Source organism: Tinamus guttatus, unplaced genomic scaffold (genome assembly GCF_059628265.1).
Source record: "Tinamus guttatus ecotype Peru unplaced genomic scaffold, ASM5962826v1 Tinamus_guttatus_pri_ptg000060l, whole genome shotgun sequence".
Taxonomy (NCBI): Eukaryota; Metazoa; Chordata; class Aves; order Tinamiformes; family Tinamidae; genus Tinamus; species Tinamus guttatus.
In genome coordinates this window covers 2,485,973-2,499,010 of record NW_028288594.1, presented here as the reverse complement: position 1 = coordinate 2,499,010, position 13,038 = coordinate 2,485,973, and the positions used below count along the sequence as shown (strand labels likewise).

Genomic DNA, 13,038 nt, shown 5'->3' with positions numbered 1-13,038 from the left:
GAGAGAAAGAGAGGGAGCAGGAATAAATTGAAACAGACTTGGCTACCTGCTCACCTTGTTGATTAGAATACTCTTTCTAATTTATTGATAGGTTATAACCTTAGTTCTCACCTCTGGTATCACTGGAGCAGGTTTCTTTTTATCCATTTGCTTTGGCTTTACAATCACCTTTTCCACTTCAAGCATTCCAATAGGTGTGTTGGGTTTGAATTTAATCTGGCTATTTTCTGCTGACATTAACTCAATAGTATAACTTGAGGGATTTAAACGATACTGTGCACAGAGAAAGATCAGCAAGTCCATCATGGGTTTCCTGTAAAAGACAAACAACGTGGTCACAGCATAAGATAATTAAGCAAGCTGTAAACCAAAATTTATTGCTAAATGTTTGCCCAAGTCATTCTTTCCTTTGCATGACTGAATAATTACTGTCAGGCACAAACTTTAACATCAACATCTAAAATCCTTACAAAGAAAATGAACTCAGCTTGCCCAAAAGTATGTTTAGTGCTTGAGCAAAGCGGGAAATTTTTGCTTGCATGAAATGATGCTTTTCCCGAAGCCAGCAGGGAGATGTGGATTAGTCACTCAACAACGTTTATAGTCACTCAACAACGTTTAATGGGATCTGCAGCAGTGATGATATTAAGATCATTCTATTCATTAAGAACAGCTCCTTCCAAGGCTGGAAATTTTGGTATCATTGTGAGGAAGGGACTTTGTTTTCAGAAATTCTAAGCATTGGTCTTTTTTGAGTGAAAAGGAAAAGAAGCTTGTGGAAGCCACTCAGACACTGTTTAGGGCGTTCTAAAATGAAAACCATGTTTAATACAAATTAAAAGAAACAGCGAAATCACAATATAGTGATTGAACGTCAATCCTTGAGAAGCTCTGTGTGATGGGATTGATATGCTTTTCACAAAAAGAGAAGGCAACCCATTTTTTTTTTTTTTTATATGCGGTCACTGACTGCGTGCCTTTTTTTTCCTAGGTGCTCAATGAGAAACACAACTTAAAGATCAGCTGAACATTTCCTATTGCTAATGTACTGAAATCAATGAAGCTGTACTTTAAACAATAAGAATGCCACAAAAATGCTAAATGGACTGAACGGAAGGAAAATACATAAGCTTTGCATGTTAGTGCAACTGAATTATGAATAAGGTTATCATACTACCATATCACTGGAACTCTTCATTCCTCAATTATTTTTAGAGGTGGGTAAGGAGCGTTTCATTTTAGCATTCTTCACCACTTCTCAGTTACAGTTAAAAATAGGGAAGGCTATCACACAGTCTCACAAGGATATTATGAAATTAAATTAAAAGTTTGTGAAGCAATCAAATACTATGTTGAGAACACTGAAGTGTGTAAAAGGAAATTAATATTGGGTTTAGATAGTATGGTGCTATCTTAAATTCTAGATGTAATCTCTTCACAGATGCTACTATGGTGGGAGATAGTTTCCACAAAAAGCTGAAAGAATCCTAGATAATACCAGTTCCCATAACTATGATATAATTCGGCAAAAGGTTAATAATGACTAAATGTTGGAAATTGCTGTGAATACTGGTTTGGGGTTTTGTTTGTTTGCTTTAATCCTAAAATATAATTCCTTTTTCAATTGCTCTGAAACACGGGTTGCAAATCCCTTGAGCAAACCTTCTTCTAGTTTTTATAGTCTGAGCTGGAATCTGTCTGCACATGCTGCACTTCCATAAGGTAAAAACATGCACGACGGACATGTTTTGCTGTCAGCAGACTGACAGTTCTGCTCGTGGAAACAGACCAGCAGGTGTTTCCAGAGGAATGTTTCTACCTGCGTGAATGGCAGAAGAGAATACTTGCAGGAGAAGATGGCAGGAGAACCAATAAAGCCAAAAGTCTACTGGAAGGATGCTCCAGTTGCTCCAGAAAGTATGAAAATGCAGCTACCAGTCTGAAGAGGTATAAATACAAGAATGGAAGCAACACCCATCAAGGGTGTTCATCAAGGCGATACCAACTGGCCTGAGGAATACCACAAGTAATGCATTGAGCACTGCAAAGAAAATAACCGTTGCTGCCTCCATACACGGTTGCAGCAGAGCATGTACTTCTGTTCTCCTCTCACACACATCACAGCCTGCTCTGAGCAGAAGGAGCTGCTCTTCCTCCTGTGCTCCCAGACCACGGCGGGGGATCTGCGCTCCCCTCACTGCGGCAAGAATGTGAAGGGAGCTGTGAGGGCAGCTCTTCACATCCCCGAGTTCCTCTGAGGCCAAGGCGGGGGGAGAGGAGGGAGGCAGAGAGGCAGCAGGCAACCGTTTTAGTGACCTTGCTGGTTATCAGCTTATCCAATAAGTTACCCATTAGCTTTTTCTGGTGTATTTTTGTACACTGCCTAGCTTTAAAGGCTGCCATCCCCCTGGCATTCAGTTATAGGTGGAGAGCAAGGAAACAGACCACTACCAGGATGAAAGGGTGCAAGGAGAGACTCTAGAAAGCTGTTCTCGAGCAATGGCAATGTGAGGGCTTGCCCCACTGTGCTGCAGGGGTCACAAGAAATCAGGCCATAAAAGCCAGAACTGATTCAGTATTGATTTGCTTTCCGTAGGTACTTCCAAAAAGTGACCTGTCTACCTGGTCATGCCAGATCACAAAGATTTTAAACAGAAAATTTTAAAAATGCTCTTACAAGCAACAATACTTGAAAGAACAAGAAATACTTCAAAGAACTTGAAAGAAATCAAACGAAACAAACATACACACCACCAAAAAACACTCTAGATCCTTCAGATCTCACAGAATAACATTGTACATCTTCCTTCATCTACTTTCAATGAAATGTTTATTTGCTACAACTTTAGCTTTATTATACTTTCCAGTTTTCTGGAAATCCCTGGTTGTAAATTTGCTTTGGCACTGCTGCACCCCTCATCTATTTTCTTCTGGTTATTCCTACCTGACCAAATAGCAATAAGAAGCAGCTCACAGGTGCCTCTTGTTACAGAACATGATCATAATTAGATGATGAGCTCCATGCAGGAGGTCCCAAAGCCAGATTGGGTCTGAGAGAAAGTTAAATTTAAAACCAACAATGGAGGACCAGGGAGCATAAAAAAAATACTCCTATACTCAGAGTTTTTTCAAGTGCCATTTTGTTATCATTTTTACAATGCCATTTTGATGAATCAAATCTTGACCACAAAATGTTTACTATAGTCATCTGATAAATAAAACTGAATACAGCAATGCAGCAGTATCTTACAATAATATGAGTAAATTCCTAAGCATATTTTACAATTAGTCACTTCTGACCAAAATCCTTCAAAACGAAAAAAATGCTGAGGAAATTACTCCAAACTGTCTTCAGTGTTGTTAAATCTTTGAATAGTGTTTGTGACTTTTTACTTATCATATGAAAAATTGAAAAATATTTCCATCTGTCAACAGTTTCCCCAATTCTCCAGGAAATGCATCTTCAAGTAAAGAAAAAGTTGCATAATATGCAAGATTTATAGATGGTTATCAAAAAAGATTTCTGCAGAGCAAGTCACATTTCCTTTTGTTCTTTCCTAATAGCTTAGTATATCCATCAAAACGACTCTGCTATTCCAAGTCTCTTCTTCTCTTACTTAGAATGAAATATTGCAGAAAAATCCCACCAACTCAACTGAAAAAACTCGAATCACTTTTACAATCTCAGGATTACTCCAAACTATTAACTTGCCATTTGTCACAGAGGCACTCAATCCCAAGGTAGCTTCTGCTGTAGAACTTTTGTTCTGTATGACAGCAGGTAGTATTAGAAAACTGTATAAATTATCTGCAGACAGATTTTGTTTATAAGAAACAATGTACAGTATTTTGTATTCACAAAAGCATTGCTTCTATCAAGAGTGAGTCACAGATTTTTGAAGTCCAACAATCTTTTAAAATGTGTTGGTTTTGGTGGGGAGCTTTGTTAAAAAGCACACTGCACTCAAAATTATGAGTCGAATTGTCTTGCCTTGTACACCAAAATTATCGGGGTGGTAAAAGCTGTAACAAATATTTGTTTCATTTCACTTGCTTTCTGAATCTAGTATTTAAGGAAAAAATATATCTTGTTTCCAAATTCCTCTCCAATCATGAGAACTAGAAACTTGCTACTTAAATAAATAAAAAGTAGAGATTTTTACATGACCAAAAATCAGGAACAAGGTATTATCGTCATGCAACTCATGGCAAGCACCATTGGATGAACACAATTCTGTTGGTAGCCACAGGAAGTATCCTAACAGGAGGTGGAAGAAAACAAGCCAAAACCCTCACACACCTTAGCTTCCCATAAACCTCTGCTTAGATAAGTCTGTAGCTCCATGGCCTTCCTTACAAAAGTATTCATTAATACTCTGCTCTACAAAGAAAAAGACATATTGTTTTCATGTAAAACAAACAAAAAAACAAAAAAGCAAAACACACTCCCGAATTTGTTAATAACAAATATAAGTACAACAGACTTTGAAAAGTAGGGCAACACCACAAAGCTTGTTATTCACTAGCAAGCTATACAGAGTAAACCAATAGTTTATTAAGCATATCCTAGGGACCCAAAGTGCTCAACAACGGATCAAATGGGAATTCACAAAGGGCTCTAAGAGAACAGATTCAGCAAATCTAAGTTCCCTCTGAAAGGCAGCTGAAAGTCCTGAAGTCCCCAGAATACTACCCTGCTCTGCGTTGCTTTGCTTGACATAACTAGTGCTACCCCAGCACGGGGCCGGGGAGCAAGCACAGCCGAGTCCACCCACCAGCCGTACAGGAGCTTCGAGTGCAGCGCAGCATCGGAGCACACACTTCTACAGAACCTTAGGTTCCTTGTTCCTACTATCATAATGAGAAGTAAAATACTATTTTTACCTTGAAAACTTTAAAACCCTTCATCTTTGGCTGTGAACAAAAAAGACTAGTTAGTAGCTTCTCTGTTCTCATCATTTCTGGAGGGATCTTGACTATTTATCCACAAAACACCACCACCAAGAGAGACCACAGCTAGGAGAAGTGATCTGAGGCCTGCAAACCCCTTCCTGAACACTGGATAATTATATACCATGTAATTTGAGGAGTGAAGGTGTACACCAGGTTCGTCAGTGCTGCTGTGTTGAGCACAGCAGGATACTGGGCTCACAGCACTCCAGAGGGTTGGGAAGGGAGTGAAAAGGAGATTAGAAGTGCCCGGCACAGGACATATGGGATCTCTTCATTTATGAAATTTTAAACTAGACTGAGGCACCATATTTACAGAGAGCAACATTCCTTGCTGACAAAATGCTAGCAAGAACACTGCAATGCATCTTAGCAGGCACAGGTTATTTCAGGAAATGTGTTGCAAGTTAAAAAAAAAAAAAAAAACACTCAGATTTCAGTTGTCTGAAAAGAAGATGTAGGCGGAAATAAAACCAAGAGCTACAAAAGTTTATTCACTACAACTCTGGTGAACAAGCTGCTGATGATGTCTAAGCAAAGACTTCATCAATTCTAGTGACTGACATTGCATGGAGAGGGACATGAGCTACTGCTTTCCCTCATGAAGGAGTGAGGTTGATGTAATCACACAATTATATTACCCAGAGAAAATAAATAAATAAATAACCCCCAAAGCAACAACAAGCAACCACACACATGGAGAGCTTGCTCTGCTTGCTTCCACTAACAGAGACATGGGCAATACACAAGTACAAATACAAGTACAACGTGTGGCTGGTTTCTTCATTTCAGCTTAGTAGGACTGGCACAGGAGCCTTCGTAGGAGACCTCCTGTGCTAATTAATATAGTACCACAAGTCCTAGGATTTCTGATTTCAACTCACAAGTCAATTTTCCAATTTCTGAGCTGAAGGTCATTTTGCACAAGCCATACTGTCACTTATAAGGCAGTACACATTTCAAATTTAAACTAGCTTAAGTAAAAAATATTTGTTTCAGAAAAAAACTACCCAAACATGTAGCTAGAAACTGCTTCTCTGAACCATTACTTTTTGTCTGTAGCAATAAAAGTATTATTAGACTCACAAGTATTTGTGCTGAGCAAGTATTGAGTCTTTAGATTTAAATCGTACGAAAAAAAATCAGTAACTCATACAAATCAGTGTGTTTTTCTAGAGATTTGGAGTGACTAGAAGAAAACAGCAGGTATGGTTACCCATCTCGGCAGATGCCATACCAGATGCCAGAAGTTCTGAACCTCAAGGTGTCTTTCCAAAAGACAGGTACCCCTGTAAGTATCTGGTTCCACATCTATCCAAAAACATATAGACTAACACAACCCGTGTATTTTACCAATTAATTTAAGCTCGAATGGAAGCTGAAGCATGCTAGAGCAAGAAAATAAGCCTCAACAAAAGTGTTATTCTACACAACTTACCTGCCATTAACAGTAGTATATTTGATCACATCTCCTGGCAGGACCACTGATAGTTCAATGTCTTTATCAATTACATTCTCTTTCTGCTCCATGGTGAAGTTGGCTGATTCTGTGTCATCAAAAGGAGAAACATCAACGTTTTTGGTCTCAGGTGGAGGAGGAGGTGCCTTAGCTTTTCTTCTGAAATAGATTAACAAAAATTAAAAGTTGAGTATTTGTGTATTTGATTTGATACTGCCCAAATTCTCAACATAGACTTTACAAACTAACAAGACTTAGAAGAGGAATGAACCACACTATTCTTTTTCACTGTACCTATACAGGCAAGTAAAGGACATAATATTTTAAACGTAAGATCAGTGGTGACAACACAGAAAACAAGTAAAACATACAAAAATACTGAAGAAAAGAGAAATTGCTTAATTTGTGGAGCAAAAAGTTCAAAAGTTCAATAAACACCAAACACAAAACATGATTTTTTAACATATAAAAAAATATTAAAATAAATTTTAATTTTTCATTCGATACTGCAAAGCCTGAGTGCTCCCCAAACATTTCAACAACATGTGAACAATGTACAAAGTGAAATTGCAGTAACAAATGGGTAAATCTATAGTTTAGAAAGACATGGGAAGGGTCACAATTTTCATCCTTTTAAATATCCCACCATCTGTATTTTTTCTATACATTAATAGAATAGCACTTAAACTAATACTACTGTACTGTATTTTTGATATTTCAATCATAATATAAGCTTTCACATTTTTCCCTCACCCTTGCTGATTTCCTAGCTATTTTTATTTTCTCACTCTTCTTTCCCTTCTCAGCTACAATGTGGTGTATTCTTGAATAGAAACACTGAACATTAAGTAAGTTTTACTTATTTCTCTTTTTTTTTCTTTGCAAAAATGAAATTAAGAACACACCAACCAACCCTGAATTGTATAAAATGAAAACTTGCTTGGTAATCAATTCATGATAGAGTAAATTTTGAGAAAAGAACTTGCATTCTCTACAACATATAATACAGCATCCCCTTTTATTTAAAGGGCTTATCAAGAAATTACTATGAAAAGATTCATAAACATAGGCCCTGAGGTGAATAAACCAAAAATAGTGCTCCGGGTGCTTGAAGAAGTATCTTGACATAAAGTGGTGCGGGTAGGGAGGGCAGGGCGGGAAATCAGAAATGATATCTGTATTCAGTGGCAAATGCCAACGCATCCTTAAAAGAATTAAAAACGATTTTTACATTACATTTTTGTCCTTAAGGAAAAAAAAACATGAAAGAGCTCTCACAATCGCAAATACAAAAAACAAACAAGATGGAGGTACCTGATATATTCAGGAAGAAAAAAGACTATCACTGATTTCACCATTAAAAAAAACATACATATGAGCACGCATGCTTAATTTCTTGTAAGTAATCTTTTAAAAAGTGAGAATGGAACTACACTCACCAAAAAAAAACCCACACATATTAAAAAAAAAACCCGTAATACACAAAAGCTTCAAAAATATGCTGGCAATTTAGATCCAGGGGTTGTACAAAAGTTTGTTTATTTTCAGTGCAACCAAAGAAATTAACTTCTCCAATTACCCTACAGTATTAAAACAAAAGCTCTAGTATACAGAGAATTAGAAACACACATCTTCCTTTCTAAAACAAAGTTTAAAGTCACTTACAGTGGAGAACAAACAAGGTCCAAAGCAGCAGTGCAAGAGACGATGGTGTAATGTGATTTCACATGACCCATCTGTTTCTGAAAGTGCTTAAGGAGTTTTGAACTTCAGAACTCCATGCTGAATAATTAACCATTCCCAGCCTCTCAAAAGCAATCAGGGCTACTCATAACTTTCCAAACATGCACAGTAAAGATTCATCATTAAATTACATGTCCTCTCTGCTGATGGTTTAAACTAGCTTTTGGTGTGTAAGACTTCCACGCGCACTTCAAGATCTGCGCTGTTAGCTCCAAATCTTGATTTGGGTCCCTAGCACAGGGCGCCAGGGTTATTTTGGAGTTTTGTGAGTACTGCAAAATGAATCAAGCTACTTTTTACTCCTGTCCAACTTTTCTTTTTTTCAGTACAAATTTTATACTGCCAAACAGAAAACATTAGCTCATATAGAACCTCACTCAAAAAAGGAGGGAAAGAAAAGAATGAGATGTTACTAATAGCAAAAATAATTAAACAAACATTGCTTTTCCCCTTTTACACCCATCCTTTGGTCCAGCAGATGTTCCTCGGATGACTGTTAAACAGTGCGTTTCAAAACTGCACTCAGAATTTAATCCTTGAAGGTCACACACCACAGCAAGATTTGCTCGCAAGTCCTAGGGGATGGCAGCTTCCTCCCAGCAGACAATGGCAATTTTGTTGCTGGAACTCCAGAGGTAGTAGTTAATCCAAACTAACACCAATAAAAGCCGGCTTCCTATTAGTAAAATGCAGCCTCACTTACAGTGTCCATCTTACACTGTAGGGAGTCTACTAAAACACCCTTGTCAAGTCACGTGCAACAGGTAGAAAAGCGAAGTCACGCAGAGGCACAAATGGCCCACGCGCGCACGGAGATACCTGCCAGGCACTAGGGGGTGCGGACGAAAACCAGCAGGCGAGAGGAGGGTGGAAATGCTCTCACACCACGAGTTTTAAGCTACAGTCTCTCCCGTTAGCGCTATGAGGTCTCCAAGAAGCTGCGTGCAGGAGGCCTCTGGGGGAGCATCACCTCTGGCAGCTTCTGGTACCTCCTCCTTTCCTCAGCCCATCCCAATAAAAACAGCATTATCCAGGTAACTGGATGACACTGTCCGTGTTATCAGTTCAAGCTCTTAAAGAGCAACAAAACTGATGCTAAAACCCAGTACTCTCTTACCTCCTCAGCCCCTACCAGACACTCAGTAAACTGGCTGAGCTACCGGCTTTTTAATGGATGTTTTTAAAGGATTGAGAGAATGGCCAAGACAGTTTCCTGAATAGGAAGAAAAACATTATTTTTAAGTAAGAAAAAAAAAAGAAAAAAAAAAAACTATGCAACAGAATAAATTCCAATCACAGAATAAAATTACTTAGAGTTCAGAAAAAGGTGTCCAGTAAATGATCTCATGCACAATGCTGTTTTTTTGCAGACATCTTCCAGATGCTCTGGGAACTAAGCAGATCTACTCTAATTTTTGAGGCAAACATTAGAAGGAGGTGGAACACCTGAAAAACATGTCATCTCCTTGGCTACTACAGAACTAAAGGAACAGTTGAGGGAAGAATCAAAGTGTGGCTTATTTAGCTAGGGCATACAGAAAGGGAGCTGAAATGTATTTTTTAAAAATAAATAAGGCCACAACTTGCAGTAAAAAATCCTTCGCAAATTGTGCTGAAATAGCCTGTACAACACGAGCCTTCAGTCCTTTCCTGCTTCCATAGGTCCCAGCCCACTCAGACGACTGACTTCTCTTCCCCCTGCACTGAAACACCAATCTCAACGCACCTGCAGTGACACAACCCTGTTTATCATCAGGGAACCAGGTCTCAACTGCAGTTACCCATCAGACTGCTGCAACTTCAATGCCGTATTCTGTTTACTCAACTGCTTATGACAAAGTGGAAAATATTACTTTTCTCTGATACTCATCATAAGGCAGAAAAAAAAACCAATTCCTAGCTCTGAGAAGTTCGTACCCCCATAAATCCAAGATATTATACGCTCCACATTCCCCTTGTGCAGAATAAAGTAACATTGCAGTATCTCAGCATATTTCCTCCTTACAAAAATAAACATCAAAAGTCTGAATGCACTGAAGCTCTTTATACGATAAAGTAAATAAGATATAGTCAATTTGATGTTATAGTCAATTTGATGTTAATTAATATTAATAAAAAAGCTTCAGCACTTTAGCAGGTGCATATTACAAAGCTTCAAATAGATTTTTAGCTATCAGTAACTGCAGAAGGGAACTTTAAAACAATGAGAGATACTTGAACTTACAATGACCTGGATACTCCAGTTATCACCAGCACTTCCTCTCTGTAAGGATCACTTTCCCTCAAACACTGCAGAAAGAGGAAATCTAATTGCAAATAAAAACTTCTCTGCTAGATGTGTGCACAACCAAAGGCTATAGCAGAAGCAAACCACCTCTTAGGATCTTGGTATCAAAGAAAATCTCCACCTTTACAGGACTTAAATTCCAAGCTGGAACACAATTACGTGAAACACTATACAAAGACAACTCGCCCAGGAATCATTTTGGATCTCACTTCCAATATCAGAATCATCACTCAAATTTTCCATAAGAATCACCTGGTGAAGACAGGAGAGGTGATAAGGACTCTTACCTTCAACTCACTCATCTCCAGATCTTGAAGAAGTTTATTAAGCAAAAAACTTCCTACTGGAGAGTAGGATTACTTACAGAGATTTAAATTTCCTAATTTAATTTCTAGCATCACTAAGCACAGATTTATATGAAGGGCAACTATAAATTTGTTTCTTCTTTTGTATCAACCTCAACTACTATGTCAAAGTAGCACTTCTTTATTTTCAAAGTCAGAAGAGCATCTAGCTCAAGTTTATATCACCTAAGCAAAGAAAAAGGTCCCTGGAATGCAGCTCCCTCCAGAGCTTTTCCTGCTCTTGACTTCTTACCCCAAGCAATTATTATAACGCTTTTTGATTATAACAATAATGTTCCTCCACTTTGTGGCAGCAGGGGGCCAAAATCTCACACACATCATCTGCTCAACCAAAGTATAGTTCAGTAAGAGTTCAGGTCTACTTAAGTACACTCTCTTTTGTTTACAACGTTGTATCAGTTCTGGGCAACAGATAATAAAAAATACTTAAACCACTAATTTCCCCCATAACTTTCCTCTATAAGAATTCTCACCCCAATCCTAATCTACAAAATTTCTCAAACTGTGCGGAGATTATAAAAGCAGCAATTTTTCTGCTGATTCTTCAGTTCCTTCTCTTGAAGCTATGGTTTCAAGGCTGCACTACAGCACACAGTCAAGGTCAAACACTAAGGAAAAAGATTTAGAAGCACTGCAAGATTACAACCTAATTGTGCTTCCTAAACTACGGGCAATGACTGAAGTTCCAGTATAATCACGTGCCCTTCCTTCAGGAAAAGCTGGCACCCACTGGCAGAGCCAACTGTGTCTCTATCTTGAATTGAGTGATAAAGACAAGAGCTGGACGTGGGAACAGGATCAGATAAGCAGGGAACACAAACCATAACAACCACAGACTTAAAAAAAAAAAAAAAAAAAAAAAAATCCCCAAGACACTGAAAACACAGAGGAAGAAACAGAAACAGCCTTTTCCTTATCATTGTACATCTGCTGTAAAGAGGATCGAACTGAAGAGTCCAGACATCTCACCTCTTATCACAGCACTGCAGACACTGAAAACCTCACTCCCACTCCCAGTTTTAACATCCTTGCCTACAAAACATGAAACACGTATCTGCAAACTTCCATCATTAGACTCATCATAAATCTTACCTGTATTTAAGATCTGCAGCTGCACATGTATTTACGATTGCACTTCTTCGCTCATCCCTTCTCAGACAAGAGTCTCTCTGAATTTTTATTATGCAATGGAATTAAAAGTTAAATACAGAAAGTAGTCTTCAATGGCTTGTTCAACATTTGCTTTCAGTTCCAGCATGGCTTGTCAAGAACCTCAGCAAGAGAACTGCCCCAACAGCTGCAATGCTGCCTTCTCTCAAATCAGCACCTCTCCAAAGCAAGAGATCTGAAAGGATGGACCGCCCCTTTCCAAACCTCAGACCTGAGAGTGCCAGGCACCAATCTACAAGTTGTTAAGAATTAAGGTAGTTCATGCCTGATACAAGCCTGATAATTCATTGCCATATGAATACCATGCACCTATTTGAAACCGTTAAGTTACCTGTTTCTGGAAAAGTCGAAACAAAGTAAAATAGAAGAGGGCATAGTTTATATCATCTACATGATTAAAGGATACATTTTAGAACTGTCCAAAAACAACAGCTAAAGAGACTCACTAGCAAGATGATACTTTCTCTGCATTTTTCTTAGTTTTCTTAGTCACAAACCTAAAGGCAGACAATTTCTGGTACATGATTTAAAAAAAAAAAATACTTCAAAAGCTAAATTCATTCTGCATGTAAGAAGACATTAGAGTACATGCATTAGAAGACTTCCAGTTTTATTTTTAAAATAATCAACAATCAGCAGTTGCAAAGCAGATTTTTTTCCCCGCATTTTAACTCAATATCAATATCTGAGCTTCCTATCTATGTCTGTGGCAGATGCTTTGTAAGAGTAGACACACACAGGGGCCTAAACATGATTCACATAAGAACCACTATATTCTCTAACTTATCCTTACTCTGCTTCTATTTAGTTCATTAGAGGCAAGTAGGCCTCCTGATTTATAATCCTTAAGCCATAGACCAGAATTTAGCAATTTTAGAGCTTGAAAGTTTGGCCAGTTGAAATGACATTTTATTTCTAGATTAATAAATCACCATTTGATACAAATTCTCTATCTAATAATCTCTACTGTAAGAACACCGGCTGGATGTTAAGATCAAGGTCTGGAGCAGGAGAGCCAAGTACTGCCAGTCTTCAGGAGGTGAACCCTTCAAGCCAGATTTAGA

The 13,038-nt window shown here is 38.2% G+C and overlaps 1 protein-coding gene across 1 annotated transcript in view; it reads right to left on the bottom strand.

The window, feature by feature from the left end:
* Nucleotides 1–13,038, bottom strand: part of COBLL1 (cordon-bleu WH2 repeat protein like 1) — a 96,663-nt gene that overhangs the window by 28,332 nt on the left and 55,293 nt on the right. The window contains 2 exon segments of the mRNA XM_088540359.1: nt 112–313; nt 6,389–6,565. Of these exon segments, the coding sequence (XP_088396485.1) occupies nt 112–313; nt 6,389–6,565 (379 nt within the window).